The sequence below is a fragment of the Oryza sativa genome, chromosome 9, assembly GCF_034140825.1.
Source record: "Oryza sativa Japonica Group chromosome 9, ASM3414082v1".
Taxonomy (NCBI): Eukaryota; Viridiplantae; Streptophyta; class Magnoliopsida; order Poales; family Poaceae; genus Oryza; species Oryza sativa.
The window spans coordinates 27191054-27207983 of NC_089043.1; the positions used below are offsets into that span (position 1 = coordinate 27191054).

The window sequence follows — 16930 nt, forward strand, 5'->3', positions numbered from 1 at the left end:
GCTTTTTGTGAGTGAGCAAGTGCGGTCGACATAGACACTAGTAGCAGTTAGTAGTGTTAAGGACAAGGAAATTTTCAACCTTTAATTTCAACCTTTTTAAAAAGCTTCTTTCCTTTCATACATTGATTGTTTACGGAGACTTGTGATATGTTGTAATTGACGAGGTAATTTACGTACGCAATTGTAGTAGTTGCACATTTCATAATAATCTTGGTTAGTTGTATTGTACTATGTTCTATATAAAGGAAGTTACTCCTACAGGATAATTGTGCAAGGTCAGGTGTGAAAAATGTAGTTATATGCTTCCTGCAGGATAATCTTAAATCACTAGGTGAAATTCAAACCGTGAAGCCTGATAGCTAGTAGCTAGATTAACAGTACGTTAGACAGTGCGATTTTATACAGATAGATGGTTGTATACGTATTTAACACATACTCCCTCCCTCCGTTCCAACAAAATTTTAGGAATACGCGAGACACGTATTTTTTATTAAGAGAAATAAATGTATTTACAGAATGGGCCTGAAAAATAAAAAGAAAGGACATGGTACAAGAGAAGGGAAGATCCGTTCCAATAAAATTTAAAACTAATTCATGACTGTAAACCTGAACATATGCTATGTCTAGATTTATAGTTAGAAATTGATTTTTATGGAACATACTCAGACAATGCACTCTTAATTGAGCCAATCACCAATTAACAGTTAAGCGTCAACGGCAATGCACCGAGCAGACGTGTGCCTGTAGTCAATTGTGCTAACATAGGTCCTGTTGACAAATTAGTAAATGCAGAAATGACATCGTCATAACTAATTCAATTTCAGAAGGTAAATGCATTTGCAACCTATAAGTCTGCCGCAACTGCAATACAAATCCTATGCCTTCTGTTTTCAACCTCAATTCAACTCTCTTATATGTATATTGTATTTTCACAAGCATTGAAGTCATTCAAAATATAGCGAAAAAAGGGACCTTGCAGAAACTACCATTTAAAAATACTCTTGAACTCCATTGGAAATGACACTTTATATGTCTAAACTGTCATTTTCTTTCATTATTAATGAAAATTTGTCGGCCAGCCTTTGGCCCACCCGGCAAAAAGAATTAGATGTTGGTAGTGTCCATAGTTTGGTTTGAAATAAGAATCTTGATATTTACTATTCAAATCACCAGAACATAACCAAAACATTTGTAGAATGCTACTCTCTCCGTTCTAGTAGAATATAAGTATTTACGAGTCTGTTCTTGGTTAAACTATGCTAAGTTTATCAAGTTTATAAATAAGAACATTAGCATCTACTATCACATAAAAAAAAGATAAAATTACTAAAATATATATTTCACAATGCATCTAATGATGTTTATTGTCCTCATAATTTGACTTATGACAATATCTAAATGCTTATATATTTTGAGATTAGCAGTGGAGTATTAAAGTGAGAGCAGGCAGGGAGGGAGGCAACAAGAAGAGAGTCCAACACAAAGAAGGATTCCAAAGCGGCGCCGGCGAGGCGAGGCCAACAAAGCCATGGCCACGGCGGGCTCCCCCTCTCCGTACCCCGGTGATTCGCCGGAGCCGTCCTTCTCCGGCGAGAAGGTGTACGTGGCGGTGGGGGAGGAGTCCAGCAGGGGCACGCTGCTGTGGGCGCTGCACAAGTTCCCCCAAGGCACCGCCTTCGTGCTGCTCCATGTCTACTCCCCTCCCAACTTCCTCCCCATCCGTACGCATCCCTCTTCCTCCTACCTACACTAGTACTAGAGTCTAGATTGATGATCCGATCTACCACGATTGTATTGGCACAGATCGTCTAGTTTCTTTGTCCAGTTCCCTCAATGACTCCAAATTTACAACCTTTTTCCCCACACACTAAATCATTTCTCTCTCTTTTTTTAATGCACCATTTTACCCCCTACGTTTTTACAATCGAGGCCAACTCAATTCATTCAGATTGAGTTTGGCTTCCATTTTGTTTACATCTCTGGCTTCCTCTTAGAGTTTTCAGTCCATGTATGTGTATGGCTGCAAATGCTTATGCAACCTCCATCCATTGTCGTGTGCAGTCGGAGCCAAGATTCCCGCCGGCCAGCTGCGAGAGCAGGAGCTGATTGCACACAAGAAGATGAACCTGCAAAGAATCAGTGACAACTTGGATCAATACCAACTCATATGCGCGCAGCAGAAGGTCTGCCTGTTTCCCACTTTATTGAACTAAAATTCAGTTGTATTCACATGTAAAGGCCAACACGGATGTATCAATTCATTGGTTTTGTTTGTTGCAAAATGTCATCCGTAATCTCGATTGATACTTCACTGTGCTATTCATCTCTAGGTACAAGCTGAGAAATTGGTGGTTGAATCAGATGATGTTGCATACGGATTGGTGGACGTCATCTCTGAGCATAATGTTTCCATGCTTGTAATGGGGGCCGCAGATGATAAGCACTATACAAAGTACGCATGTGCCAAAGCTTGGAATACTTTTATGCATTTTTATCCGTAGTAGTAGTAACTATGATGAAACACTGTGATCACAGTGGATGCTAGTAAGGAACCATGCTTGGGAGAAGTGTTGGTTTTTGTCTACTTAGCTAAATAAATTCTTCAAGATAATTAAATGTTAACACTAATTGCTTGCACCTTGGTTTTCTGGGAAGCAAACTTAGTGTTTGTACTGCTTCAGTACGTTCTAAAATCTAAATAGTAATCTTTGCCCTATTAATTCTCTAAAACCTAACTCCTTGTTTCAAGAGTTCAGGAAAATGAAGGTTCTGAAATCCAGGAAAGCACGAGTTGTAGAACAGCATGCAGATCATTTCTGCAAAATATGGTTCATTTGCAAAGGCACACTGGTATACTGTAGGTATGGTTGTAAGCTGATCATACACTTCACTTTGTTCCTACATTACGGACTTTCCAGCCTGCATCCATTTGCATTTACTATGTTCTCTTCCTTTGTATTCTCTACACTAGGAAGGCTGCTCCCTTTGGCCATGATGTGATGCAGGACTGTAGGCAAAGTGCTACTTCTGCACAATGTTCAGTGGAGAGATCGAGTAGCTTGTCAGAGATTTGGTGTGTTTCAAACACATGGCTACACAAACTAAACCTCGAACCACATATCGAGACAACTAGTTCAGACAGATACTCTGATAAGGAAAAGGTAAGCACAATTACGTCGATGTTGGATCTGATTAAGATCACTAATTGATCTGTCCACATTGCATCCTCACTTGAAATGGATCCATGATGGAGCATTTGCTTGATACATACATAAGTTAGAGGATCATTACATGGTATGCCATTTTGTCTAATAGCTCACCAGTTTGTACTTTTGATCATCTTATCTAGTTTTCCTTTGAATTTTGGGAGCTCTCTAATATCTTAATGGCAGTGCTCTCACAAATTTTGATGCATGAATAAGCTACCCAATCTTATGCAGGAAGATACTAAAGAGCGTGGTGAGTCTGACAATGAGCTCCAGCATATACCCATGCAGTTAGAGAGAGTAAGACAAGAAGCTTATGAGGAGAAATGTAGGCGTGAGAAAGCAGAGCAGGAGTTATTTGAGGCTCTCCAGAAAGTAAGAATAGATTAATTATATTTATCTCTCATATAATGTGTGCTATACTTAATGGTTATTCTAATGATAATATGGCTGCATGCCAATGAGAGCAGAGAAATTCTTCGTACTGTCCATGTAAAAAACTTTCATGATTGTTATACTCTATATCGTGGAGTATAAATCTGGAAATGATGTTTTGGATAAGTGATACCTACAGATTTAAACAAAATCCTTGGTCTCACATTTAATATCACCAACAGGTGCAGGTATCAGAGAATTTGTACTTTGGAGAACTGAAGCAAAAGAATGAAATAGAGGTAAAATTGGCAACAACAATGGAGGAAGTTGACAGGCTTGCAAGAACAGCTGATGAACTTGCTGCAAAATTTCAAGAGCAATGTGAGAAGATATTGGTCCTAGAGAAGCGAAGCGCCCATTCTGACCGTATTATCAAGGATCTTATGTTGCAGCGTGACAAAGCAGTAAGAGAGGCAGAAGCAATACGTGTAAAAAATGGAGAGTCTACTGCAATTGCGGATAGAACAATTCCCATTACAGAGCTATCGATATCAGAGATTAAGGAGGCAACCAGCAACTTTGATCACTCATCGAAGGTTGGGGAAAGTGTTTATGGAAGTGTATATAAGGGACTTCTTCGGCAAACAAATGTGGCTGTAAAGAAGTTGAATCCTGAAAGCACAGAGTCACTGTCACAGTTCAGTCATGAGGTAAAAGTTTTTGTTCTAGTTATATACTTACCTTCTATAAACTTGATTGACATTTTGTTGGTCCAAATAAACTGTTGTATTTCAGACAGTTAAGTTGTTCTTGCTGATAATTTACAGGTGGAAATCCTTAGCAGGGTGCGACATCCGAATCTTGTAACTCTTATAGGGGCATGCAAGGATGCCCGAGCTCTTGTCTATGAATACATGCCCAATGGAAGCTTAGATGACCGCTTGGCTTGCAAGGACAATTCAAAGCCTCTTAGTTGGCAGTTGCGTACCCGCATCGCTTCCAATATTTGTTCTGCACTGATTTTTCTCCATTCCAATAAACCCCACAGCATTGTTCACAGTGACTTGAAAGCATCTAACATTCTTCTTGATGGAAATAATGTGGCTAAGCTTAGTGGTTTTGGTGTGTGCCGAATGTTAACTGATGAATTCAAGGCCACAACCACTCTATACCGCCATACCCACCCAAAAGGAACTTTTGTGTACATTGATCCTGAATACGCTATTTCTGGTGATCTGACACCCCTATCTGATGTATATTCTTTTGGTATCATACTCCTGCGACTCTTGACTGGAAGATCAGGATTTGGTCTTTTGAAAGATGTGCAACGGGCAGTAGCAAAGGGTTGCTTGCAAGCAATATTGGATTCATCAGCTGGAGACTGGCCTCTTATGCATGCTGAGCAGTTGTCTCGGGTAGGCCTAAGATGCTGTGAAATCAGAAGAAAAAACCGTCCTGACCTGCAAACAGAGGTTTGGACAGTACTTGAACCAATGTTGAGGTCTGCTTCCTCTATGCTATGTTCATTATCATTTAAATCAGTATCTGAAGACTTTGGTAATGTGCCATCCTACTTCATCTGTCCAATACAACAGGTTAGTCATATATACTTTACTTAGTGATTATTACTCCCCCTTCTCTCAAAAGTATTTCCTCACCATGATTTCCTTCAGACTCTCATGTTTGGTAATTGGTCCGTCTATGTAATGATATCCATTTCTATTTTTTTTAATATACTAGTCTCTAAAGGATAACTAGATGAAATATTTTTTGTATACAATAAGAGAAATCAAAGGGTGACATTTGATTGGATTTAAATTCCTCTTGCGCTTCTGCTTCCATTTATGATTCCTGATGTTATTTGATTAACTCCAAATTACTCCTGAGCTTCTGTTTCCATTTAGTATGATTCTTAGTAATTTTAGAGAAAGTCAGTCAATTGTTTGCCTGGACAGCAGTTGAGATATCAGTTCTGCAAACATCTCTGTGAACTTCAAGTTATGGGAGCTCTCAGTTCTTGTTACTAATGAAATGACCATTGTAAACTACTGTTTGTATGTGTGTTTCTCAACCCTGATGCAATGACACACCAAATTTTTTGTGTGTTACCTAAGGAAAGATAATCAGTTTTCTTCTCCCTTGGTTCACCTGTGCATTTTATGCATTGCAGGATGTCATGAGGGACCCTTTAATTGCTGCAGATGGTTTCACCTACGAAGCAGAGGCTATAAGAGAGTGGTTTGATAGTGGTCACTATACATCACCCATGACAAACCTCGATCTACCACACCGTGATCTTTTGCCGAACCATGCCCTCCGTTCTGCAATTCAAGAATGGCTTCAGTCAAATGCAGATTAATATGTTTGGATTCTCATCATGGAAAGTAACAATGAAAATTATGTCATATATCTTCTGAAGATACATCTCAGACCAGGGTTAATAAGCAGAAACCACAGGAAACCAAACGTCTTGTGTCTTTTTTTGTTCTGAAGGAATGACTAATTAAAGGTATACACACGGTTGTTCTTTTCTTTTCTTTTTTTTAGCAAAACCTGTATGTAAAAAATATAATAAATTCGGAGCTATCTCTGCTCCATCAGTAGCATGGTAGACATTGTACAGGTAGTCACTTGTCACTTTGTCAGTGTAGTAGAGAGTTGTGATATCTGAGCAATAGCCAAAAAAATGCTCAGCTAGAGTGTATGGAAGTGGAAATACATGTATGAATAGAACTATCAGATCAGAATTTCACCATTTATAATGTTATCATGCTTACGTGTTGTAACCATTCTGATTATATACTGTTTCCTGTGCCACGATGTCTAACCTGAAAGTTTGAATTGTGCAAAAGCTAGCTGGTTAGGTATGCTGATGACACAAAGTCATCGAGTAGGACAAAACCTTCTTTTTGAAATATGCGTCCAGTGCTTAAATTTGTCAAAGTTCCTTGCATATGCAATTCGCCGAAAAATTATAAAAAGGTGCAATGTCGGACCAAATTGCTGCTTAAAGAGTTACAGTAAGAATAATGTGTGATGAATCAACTGGGATCTTCTGAAGTCAGAAATCTGGAAGAAACTGCGCCTCCTTGATGTGGAGATTACAATGCAAACCTCAATCTTAACGCATGCACTTGATTTGTTCAGTGGTAGAAAGAAAGAATGATTCTGGTATATGCTGTTCATATCGCTTTAATGACATGTCTTCATTTGCATTACTATATTGACAGCCTGGGGAGCAAGAATTCTGTGAAAGCAACGTCCAGGGAAAGAGAAGGATGAGGGCCAAATGTCGAATAACCATTCAGGTATTCAGCAAATGCACACCAGAATTCAAAGCTTGCATCCAATCCAATGACGACTAATCAATTCTTCTGCAACTTGAAAATAACGTGTTTAGCTGCATTATATTGCCGACCGGCCGGGGAGATATATACAAGACTTCACTGCTAATCTTCCAAAGTCAGTCGTCGATCAAGGACAAACATGTACGACAGCGTCTTGGACAGAAATTTCTTGGAAAACTCGGAACCCTCAGCTGGAACAATACCATTCGTTCTTGTTTCTATCTGATGAACAAACAGACAAGCCATTAATTACAAAAGATTTGTAAAAATGATGATTTTAGCTTAAAAATTCAAATTGAATAGAAACATTGATGAGATTACAGTCTCTCCTATGCAACTTGTAAAATCATTTGCAGTTGATGATCTAAATGAACCTGCCGTTTCGCAAACCAAGTATGCAGCAGGAGTTAGTGGCTACTGAATACTGAGAGGGCAAAACAATACTGCCAAGTTGGAAGTGGTATAATTTCCTGATTGGATTGCATTTTGGGACCCACAGCCTGATACTGCTGCTGGATACCATCAAGCTGTTGAAACCTCAGACCATGGTAAACAAGCTTTAAAACCCCCGGCTGTCTCTCCCCACCTTTGGCCCTTCTTTCAACTGATACTTTCTAGTTTTAAGAATACCATGAAGTTGATGGTATTGATACAGATACCACCATGAAGTGAAGTTGATGAAAAGTGGTGCACCACAATAAGGTACTTTAGCTTCCCTTTCTTCTGGATCAAGTTCAGATATACTCTTACCTTCTTCCTTTCAAGCCTTGCTTGCTTCTGCTGCTGAACCAGATATATTGACAAGATCAGAACCACAATTTGATTTTAGTTCCTGATGTAGAAGAGGGCAAGAAAAGATGGATGAGGAAGAGATTCATATTGCGGTTGGGAAGAACTTCAGAAAGGAGAAGGCTAACATCTTATGGGCTGCTGCAAGGTTCCCAAGGGCCACTATAGTTCTTGTTCATGTTCACTGGCCTTCCAAGTGGATGCCCTTCAGTAAGATCTTCATACTTCTTCAGACAAATTTATTTCCATAAGCCAATGCAATTTATCTTTCAACTGTGTTAAAAAGAAAGCGCTACACCATTCAATCCTAAAAAAGGGGGGAAATTTGTTGACAGTACGATAGGTGATCTTGTACCCGATAAAAGATGATTTGTTGATTTAATATTCATGACCATCTTAGTTTATGTGCATCCTAGTCTTCCTATCAGTAGAGTAAAAGGAAGATGCCTAATTCCTATTACTTGTGATTTCCCATGTGTAAAACGCTGGCTTTCATACACTCTTGTTATTCTGCGAAATGGAAGTATAATAAATTGCCATAAAATAGTTTTTCTTGATGAACGTAAAAACTAACAGCATAGCGTGTCCTGATTGTCATGTGCTGTATGAACAATACTTTGCTCCTTTCCAACAACTGCAGTGGGTGGCAAAGTTCTATATAAGTTTGCAGATGAAAAGGAGAAGGAGATGCATCGAGCCAAAGAAACGGATGCGATGGTCAAGATGTTGTCACAATACAAAAACCTTTGTGGATCAAGAAAGGTGATACTAATTATCCTTCGGTTCTTAGTTTGAATCATGTGAGTCCGATTAAGCAGTGCTTATTTAAGCATCCCACTCATCTGACAAGTATAAATCAGATATTAATTCTATGAGATTTTCAGGGTTTCTTATTTGTAAGCATATAGCAAATTCATAAACTACTATGGAGTACATAAGAATGTTTTCTGCAGTCCTTCCTAAAAAAGCGTGGAAATGAGTTCTAGTTGTAAATACTAGAATTTTGCCTTAGGTCTACTATTTGAACCCCAAATATGCAATGAATGAGCTTCCTACCATATGGTGAATAATTGACTTCAACGATATTGACAGTTGAACCAATAAAATATAAGTGTGGTGGGATAGTTACTATTTGGCCAAAAAAAAGAAAAGAAAAAGAAATCATGTTATCTAAGCAGGCTGTCCGTACAGGTTAGGGCACATTACCTTTCACACGATGATGTTCTTGCTGGTGTTGTGAATCTGATAAAGAAGCTCAAAATTAAGAGAATTATCATTGGTTCAAGGTAAGATCCCAAATTCTACATTTTGAATTTCCATTCCTTCTTTCAAAAGAGATCCATTTCTCTATTGGCATATATTACTCCATGCGCATGCTAAACCAGGGTATTATGCAGGAGCATGTCAAAGGAAGCGATGCTGCGCAAATGCTGTCAGGTTTGGGTGGTTATCAATGGAAAACACATGTGTACTAGGTATAGTTTGAGATATTCTCCAAAATCTATAATCAACACCTGCAGCAATATTGGATCAAATCTAGCAACAAGTTCATGGATGAGATCATTCTAAAATGCAGCAATGATCATCTGGAACATACCGGGAGCATTGGATATGGAGGGAGCGCTGAATCTTTGGCATCTGTACATGAGCTGAGCGATGATTCAAATGGCTACACAACACCACCAAGTGATTTTGTAAGCGGCTTCCTAGCAAAGCACTAAACAAATGCATGCAGTCTATGATCTTGGTTCAGATTTCGAATACTAATTTCTGATGTATTCTCGAATATGTTTCACTTTAGGCAGATGAAATCATGTATGATGATGGGGTTATTCAAATGGATGGTGCTGATGAATTGGCAACGGTATGGCTATTTTCCTTAATTTTACTTTCAAGACAATTATTACAACATTTTTTTAGATAATGGATAGATGAAACCCATAAGATAATTATTAGAGCATGAGCGCTAGTGGTGAAAACTTATGCATGTTTTTTCAAGTTTGCCCACACAACAGGAAAGATTGATAATTTAGGTTCACACTGCGTGTAATAAGGTTGGTTTTCACAGTAACTATATTTGGTAAAAATGTTGTGGTGTTACAACTTGTGATTTGTGAAAGCTGCAGTGTTCATAAATAAAGAGAAGAGCTGATTTGCTTTCTGTAGTGTGATGTGCAGGAAACCGAAACAAAGGATGAGGAAAGCATAGAAACAGGGGAACTAAATTCTTATGAGGAGGAGGGGGAGCACTCTTCCGGAGAGACTGCTCATAGAACTGATGAGATACAGAGTTTTAGAAGTACAACTGAAAGAGCTGAAGAACTGATGGTAAAAGTTGCATATATGCTTCATTTCTCTAGCTTATATTCCAGTTATGAAATCAGAAACAGCAGGGCCTATCTAAGCATGGACATAAAAACACAGAATCATTTGAATTTATTTATTGATTTCTTGGAGAAGTTTGTATATGTGATGAATGCTTCACATTGTTGTTGGCAGGAAGAAATAGACAAACTCCAAAGGAAACTGAAAGAGCTGCAAGAAGAGGATGATAGGAGCATCTTGTCACCTAGGCAAAAGGCTGCTGCTGCTTCACTGAAGAAGGAGAAGAGGCTATCAACAGGAAGATACCCAGAGCTGCAACTTCCACAACATATCTCACGGTTCTCCATGTCGATGATCAGTAAAGCAACGGGCAACTTCTGCTCAGGAAACCTGATAGGTGAAGGAGGCTATGGGCCAGTGTACAAGGGAAAACTGGGTGGCGTGGCAGTGGCCATCAAGCTGCTGAGACCCCATGGCAGGCAAGGATTTCCAGAGTACAAGCAGGAGGTAAATATATATATACTCCTCCTCCTATGTCATTAACATTAAGTAGTTAGTTTACTGAAGAAGGAAGCAGTTGTATTATATAGAATGCATGGGATGATTGCAGGTTGTGGTGCTGAGTAGAATGGAGCATCCACACATAGTGAGGCTCATGGGCGTGTGCCCGGAGTCATGCGGGCTGGTGTACGAGCACCTGCCCAATGGCACCCTCTTGGACATCCTCTCCAACTCCAAGAGTCTGTCATGGAAGGATCGCGTGAGGATCCTCGGCGAGCAGCGTTCCGCGCTGGCCTACCTCCATTCCTGCCGCCCCCACGCCATCATCCACGCCGACCTCAAGCTCACCAACATCCTCCTCGACGCCGCCAACTCCAGCCGCCTCGGCGACTTCGGCACGGCGCGCGCGGTGCACGTCAAGCCGCTGCAGGACCAGGCGGACACCATCTGCCGCCGCACCAACCCCATGGGCACCACCGGCTACATGGACCCCGTCTTCTTCGTCACCGGCGAGCTCACCGCCGAGTCCGACGTCTACGCCTTCGGCGTCGTCGTCCTCCAGGTGCTCACCGGACTGCTCGACCTCAACATCGCCGACCAGGTGCGCGAGGCCCTCAAGATGGACGCCGTCCACTCCGTGCTGGACGCCTCCGCCGGGAGCTGGCCGGAGGTGCAGGCCGAGAAGCTGCTCCGCCTGGCGCTGCGCTGCTGCAGCCTGGAGAGGAAGCGGCGACCGGCAATCACGTGCGACGCTGAGTGGAGGTCGCTTGACATTATGCTCCGCATGGCAAATTCACCATCTAAATCTCGGAAATGGACTTCTATTTCTATTCATGCAACCTAGCCGTCGATAGTAATTACTACTCCTACAGTATAGGCGTATTTTTTTCTTTTTCTTTTTCTTTTTTCTTTTAAGAAAAACTAGGAGTAGCTAGCTACTTTTCAGTATGCATGTTGCCTGTGCATGTACATAAGGATAGGGGGTCTACGGTAGTCAACAGTCAAAGTGTCAAATAACCTGTTTTGTACTACTGTCAATGTAATTATTTTAGCATTATAATGGTTGCTCCAATTTTTCATCTTCAAGATTGCCATATGTATCAATGTATGCATCAATATGCTCCTATTTACCTGTCACTGTTGACCAGTGCTTTTATTTTCCAACTTTGATTTATTTTATTTAAAAAAAAGATCATTATGCTTTGAAGGATGGAAATTGTACTACCATACTTAGCATGCAACAAAATATCATAACTTAAATATTTATAAGGTTTTAGAACACATATTTTGATTTAAAACTATTACATATTACTCTTTTAATAAATATTTTTTTAATAGCTAGTAGTAACATTGACGGAGCCATCGTTTCGCTTATTCACAGAATAAGAGGAACGACATATTTGCAAATGAAAAGTAATTTGTGAATAAAACTTTTATATATGTGTTCTTAGCGATCTAAAAGTAAAGGCTGAAAAATAATATTTGATGAAAAAACCTCAAAATCAGCTCCAAATTTAAGGTTAAAAATTCAAATTTTAACTGATAAACATAAGCATAAACGAAAAGATGAGGCCCTAAGTGAAAACATTTAAAAATGTCAATATAATTTTAACGCACTCGTACAACTAATTAGCTTTGACCGAAACTTGAAAGTTTAAATTTAGGCCATGTTTGATTTAGCTTAGGATTATAATGATTTAAATTATTTGGAGTAATCTAAAACAAACCAGATAGATTATTATAAAATATAAGCTATATTGGTATAATATGATAATCTCCTCTAAAGGTGTTTTTTTTATAGATTATTGGGTGACAAAAGACCCATTACCCCTAAAAACTTTACGTAAATTACCCACCACTGCGAGAACCAAACAGATCGAGATACCTCTTTCCCTGTCCGAGCGCACATTCCCTTCCTTCCCTAGTCCAGCGCGCATTCCCTTCCTTTCCCGATTATGGAGATGGCTCTTTCCCTAGCCGAGTGTGCATTCCCTTTCTTCTCCGATCATGCACACATTCGTGTCCTCCCTCCCTAGCTGCGCGCAAATCCAGCTCCTTCGGGATAGTATTATTGATGCTTTATTTGCTAAGAGATAATATTTCGTGTTCAGCCTATTATACAAATAAAAATATTCATGAATGTTTTATTTATTAATATATTTTTTAGCTACTTCATATTATATACTTGTTATATACAGTTACACAAGATATCCAAAATAGATGAGAGTATTATAGACATTAGCCTCCATGCATCCAATAATCTATAGAAATAAAAACAGCTCACATCTTATTATAATCTACTCCCTCCGTCCAAAAAATAGCTAGGGTTTGCCTTTTTTTTTTGGACGAAGGGAGTAGCTTATAGTAATCTAGCTCAAAAAACTAAATTATAATAATTTTAAACTGAAACAAACCTAGCTTTTTAAAAAAACAAAGATATATACAATATTTTTAAAAGAAAATGTGGTTCCTACTGAGAAATTATTATAATTTCAATTCAATTGAGAGAAGGGAGAATTGACCAAGAAGCCCTTGCGGTTCATTTGGGGTTGGTTGGTTCTAGGGTACTGTTCTGTACCCATCCCATCTGCAAACCGAATTTCCGATCGATCCTCCCTTCCCTTCCCTTCCCTTCCCTTCCTCCTGCGCCGCCGCCGCCGCCTCTCATCTTCGGTTCCAATCCAATCCAAGGTATATTCATTCATTCCTCTCCCGAAATCCCCCCCTCCTCCCTCCCTCCCTCCTCAACAACACATCCGGATTTGGATTGGTTTCTTCTCGATTTCTTCCTTTGACAGATTGCGTGTATATTGCTAACAGTGGCAATTTCTTCGGGTTCAGCAATGCCCAACGTTAGGTCCTCCCCTGTCGCAGATCTTCCTGGATGGCCATTGTTTTCGCCTCCTAAGCTTCAGTTGCAAAAGTGTACCAAGTGTCCCAGGGAATTTTGCTCCTCAATCAACTACAGGCGCCATACCCGTGTTCACCGCCGAACTCTCCAAATTGAAAAGGTTCCTCTTTTATCTCTTCCCTTTTTTGTTTTGGCTAAGATTACATTTATCGGGGGATTCGGATAGAAAAGGTGTTCATACAAAATGATTATATGTACATGGACTTGTCAGTACAACTAAATACTATATTAAACTTCGTTTCTAGTATTTAAGCTATTCCCTGTTACCATTCAGTCATTCATTGCAAGCAGTGACATTTGTCGATGTTCTGTAGGATTTCCTGAAGAACAGAGACAATATTGCTGCATTCTGGGACAAAGTAAGTTATTCTTGAATGAAATGCCCATCATAACATCACCATCTTCCTCTATTAAGTTCAATCGCAATATTATTTATTAAATTGAGTAATGTTTTCACTGATTGAAGCTTTGTTGACTATTAAATGCTTCCGTACTTTTCACGTGAAGAATACTCTACCGCCAGCATGCATTTTTCACTGTCTAGTTTCTGTTTTTGTTATCTTGACACCATGAAGTGCATGTGCATCTATACTAGTCCATATGCATGCATGTTGAGTAACAACTCCTTATATAGATGACATAATAATTAATCATGCGCTGGACTTTAACTGTTTCTCATAGCATTGAATTTATTTGTCACGCTCTTCAGCTTACGTTGGATCAGGCCAAAACAATTTTGTCCTTGGCAGATGTGGATATAGAGGTAACTCCAGAAAATATGTGCAATAATGTCTCTGGATCAGTGTGTTGATCATAAACAGTGATCTAAAGTTGGAATGTGAATACATTTTCAGGGTGTCACTGGTCCTTCCATTTTAGCAGCACTGTCCACATGGATGTGTAAGCCGGGGTATGCTTCATTACCGCTGCCATATGCCAGAGCTGGCAATCAACTTCTGGTAAGGTTTTTGACCTAAATTATCCTGCTCTACCATATAAACCTATTATTAGTCTCATATCTAAGCTTCATTTTACCCGCTATAGGACCTAATTGAAACAACAGCTTCAAGGTTACCTGTATCATCGAATGAACTATTTAGCATGCTTGACGAAGCAAGTGAGAATACGTTTCTCTCTACTAACCCAACCGCCTGTATACAAAAGTTTATATTTAACGGGGAGGCTGACAAAGTTGCACCTGAGTTGAAAAATGCTGTTGCATGCACTAGTTATATGCTTGAACAAACACTGGTAAGATTTCACTACAATTTGCAAAATATGATATGCATTTACATTCAGTTTTTATAGTGGCTGTACATAAAACATCAGGTCGAAGCATGGTCTGCTGATAAGGCTGCTGAAGCATTAAGATGCCAGAAGTTGCTCGTGGAGGAAGAGGAAGCTGCTCAGAAAAGGTTAGTGCTTAATACCATGGATGATTGCAATTTCTAAAAGCTGGAAAGCACTATTTACCAGCTTATTGTTTGTATCAATGCAAAATCATTTAATTCAACATCATCATCTGTATCTTGAAGGCAAGCTGAACTGATAGAAAGGAAACGGATGAAGAAACTGAGGCAGAAAGAACAGAGATTGAAAGACTTGAAGGATGAGGATGTCACAGACCGTTTTCCTGGATCTGTGGATGGGACAACAGATTCTTCTGGAATACTAAGTCTGAAGGAAGCCACTTCGGATCCTGGCCTTTATGAGCAAGAAGATACACAGTTGCCAACGCCAGTGGCTTCGGAAGATAATAGTAGTTTTGCTGACCTACCTGTAGAACATGACATTCATGATCCAGGCCATGAAGTGAATCCAAGTGTTACTTTGAATCAACAAGTCTTTTCAAGACATCGTGTAGGAAGAACAGAAAACTTTGCCCAAAATAGCTTTGCCTCTGGTGGTTCTGCAATTGGTTCAAAGCATCCAGCTTCAGTAAGGCATTCACATTACAGGGGTGCAAATGCCGGTGCAGTGTCAAATAGAAACAAAACATGGACATGGAAAGTGCGAACTGAGATTGAAGAGCACAGCCCAAAAGATGAGTTGAATATAGATGATGGGCAAGAGATTGTTCTGAACAAGAAGTCTCGTGTATTAATAGGATCCATAAGTGTTGCCATTGAAGACGGCAGCGAATGCTTGGAGGATAACCAATATTCCAAGGAATACCCGACTCCTGCTTCTCAATTGAATATTGGCAACCATCCTGTAACGAAGGTGATGCAGCCATTTAACCATGGAGAAGAGGGAAACGGATACAATGCTCATAATGATGTTGAAGTTAGTATTACTCCAACAGCACAGGATCATTCTTCATCCGGCGTTATGACAGATGGAAACAATTGTTCAAGCTGCTGCAATGCAGGGTTGGCAGAGGGTGGAGGCTTACGAGGCGCCATCTTTTCCAGTAAAGAAGCAGCTGCCTTCCTTTCTCAAAGTAATTATCTTTCTGGTTCTTGCACTCTTTCAATTGCTGGTGGTTGTTGCGCATTTTTATATTTGTTAATTGCTAGTGGCTGTTCCACTTCTTTTTCCAATTGGTGCTGATGGTCACCCTTTCTTTTTTTCCATTACTACTGTTTATCCACTCGCATACCGTATAAAAGGTTGATCAAACTTATAAGTACATCTCCTTGTTTAGCTGGAATCATGGTCATGTACTGTTTTTGTAGGATGGAAGGAAGCAATAAACGCAGATCATGTGAAGCTTGTCCTGTGCCCTGAAGGCTGAAGCAAGTAACGTGGGATCCTGTTGAGCCGGCGAAGTAGCAAGGGTTGAGTCTGCATCATCAACCAATCGGAGTTACTAGAACTAGTGAAGTTGGCAGAGGGGGGTTCCTGGCGTGTGGGCACTACTCCGTAGGAAATGAAGTGATGGCTTTTTGTTAGACGAGCAGGGAATTAAGCTGCATTTTAATTTGGTTTGGAGTAGATGACAGCCGGGGTTCATGAACATTGAATTTATTTGTTTATATATACAGTTATAGTTATATGATATGACAGCCGGTGCGTGCGTTAACATTGGATTCGTTGCAAACATGGACAAGATTAGTGAATGTTGTGCTGGTTTTGGTTTTGGTTTTGGGTTGCATGTATGTAATTGTAATATACTCCATCATATCATATCAGGAGTAAATGGGGTATTTACTGCTCCCTCCGTTTCTTATGTTTTTATTGTAAGGCGTATTTTGTTTCGTTTGATCGACGATGACTGAAGAATAGCAATTCAAGAGCAATGTTTTTTTTTTCATTTTTGGTTCTGGTTCGTCAATTGATGATGGATGGATGCTCTCCTTGTGGAGAATTTAGAGAATTTACCATCAAATTCTTCGTATGCCACTTTTTTAGCATCAAATTCTCATATCTTGACTTTTTTTACCATAAAATTTGTTCGTATGCCACTTTTTTAGCATCAAATTCGCATATCTTGACTTTTTTACCCTAAAATTTGTGTCTGGACTATTTTCTCA

At 39.6% G+C, this 16930-nt stretch overlaps 3 protein-coding genes across 12 annotated transcripts; all 3 read left to right on the top strand.

The window, feature by feature from the left end:
* Positions 1-1460: 1460 nt before the first annotated feature.
* Positions 1461-7317, top strand: LOC4347909 (U-box domain-containing protein 33). Of its 4 annotated transcripts, XR_010734920.1 has the most exons (11): positions 1461-1721; positions 2062-2183; positions 2331-2452; positions 2757-2861; positions 2972-3161; positions 3441-3581; positions 3824-4291; positions 4409-5176; positions 5752-6090; positions 6812-6889; positions 6982-7317. XR_010734920.1 is itself a non-coding variant. In XM_015756590.3 (10 exons), exons 1-10 carry the CDS (start codon positions 1529-1531, stop codon positions 5938-5940), a joined length of 2316 nt encoding a protein of 771 aa, XP_015612076.1. In that variant the 5' UTR covers positions 1461-1528; the 3' UTR covers positions 5941-6379. The 4 variants fall into 4 exon arrangements, 3 of the variants coding, with proteins under 3 accessions (XP_015612076.1, XP_066160167.1, XP_066160166.1); XM_015756590.3 differs by lacking the exons at positions 6812-6889; positions 6982-7317 and adding an exon at positions 3277-3294 and having other exon boundaries at positions 5752-6379; XM_066304070.1 differs by lacking the exons at positions 6812-6889; positions 6982-7317 and having other exon boundaries at positions 2750-2861; positions 5752-6379.
* A 201-nt stretch (positions 7318-7518) lies between these two features.
* Positions 7519-11622, top strand: LOC4347910 (U-box domain-containing protein 33). Of its 6 annotated transcripts, none has more exons than XM_015756591.3 (10): positions 7519-7630; positions 7721-7927; positions 8358-8479; positions 8909-9003; positions 9115-9192; positions 9294-9411; positions 9519-9581; positions 9884-10045; positions 10217-10549; positions 10653-11622. In XM_015756591.3, exons 2-10 carry the CDS (start codon positions 7786-7788, stop codon positions 11385-11387), a joined length of 1848 nt encoding a protein of 615 aa, XP_015612077.1. In that variant the 5' UTR covers positions 7519-7630; positions 7721-7785; the 3' UTR covers positions 11388-11622. The 6 variants fall into 6 exon arrangements, with proteins under 6 accessions (XP_015612077.1, XP_015612084.1, XP_015612080.1 ...); XM_015756598.3 differs by having other exon boundaries at positions 9896-10045; XM_015756594.3 differs by having other exon boundaries at positions 7758-7927.
* A 1495-nt stretch (positions 11623-13117) lies between these two features.
* On the top strand, positions 13118-16626 carry LOC4347911 (uncharacterized). Of its 2 annotated transcripts, none has more exons than XM_015756337.3 (9): positions 13118-13234; positions 13364-13554; positions 13769-13813; positions 14164-14217; positions 14309-14413; positions 14499-14705; positions 14784-14869; positions 14990-15897; positions 16133-16626. In XM_015756337.3, the coding sequence occupies exons 2-9, from the start codon at positions 13387-13389 to the stop codon at positions 16189-16191; spliced, it is 1632 nt and encodes a 543-aa protein (XP_015611823.1). In that variant the 5' UTR covers positions 13118-13234; positions 13364-13386; the 3' UTR covers positions 16192-16626. The 2 variants fall into 2 exon arrangements, with proteins under 2 accessions (XP_015611823.1, XP_015611822.1); XM_015756336.3 differs by having other exon boundaries at positions 13385-13554.
* The last annotated feature ends 304 nt before the right edge of the window (positions 16627-16930 follow it).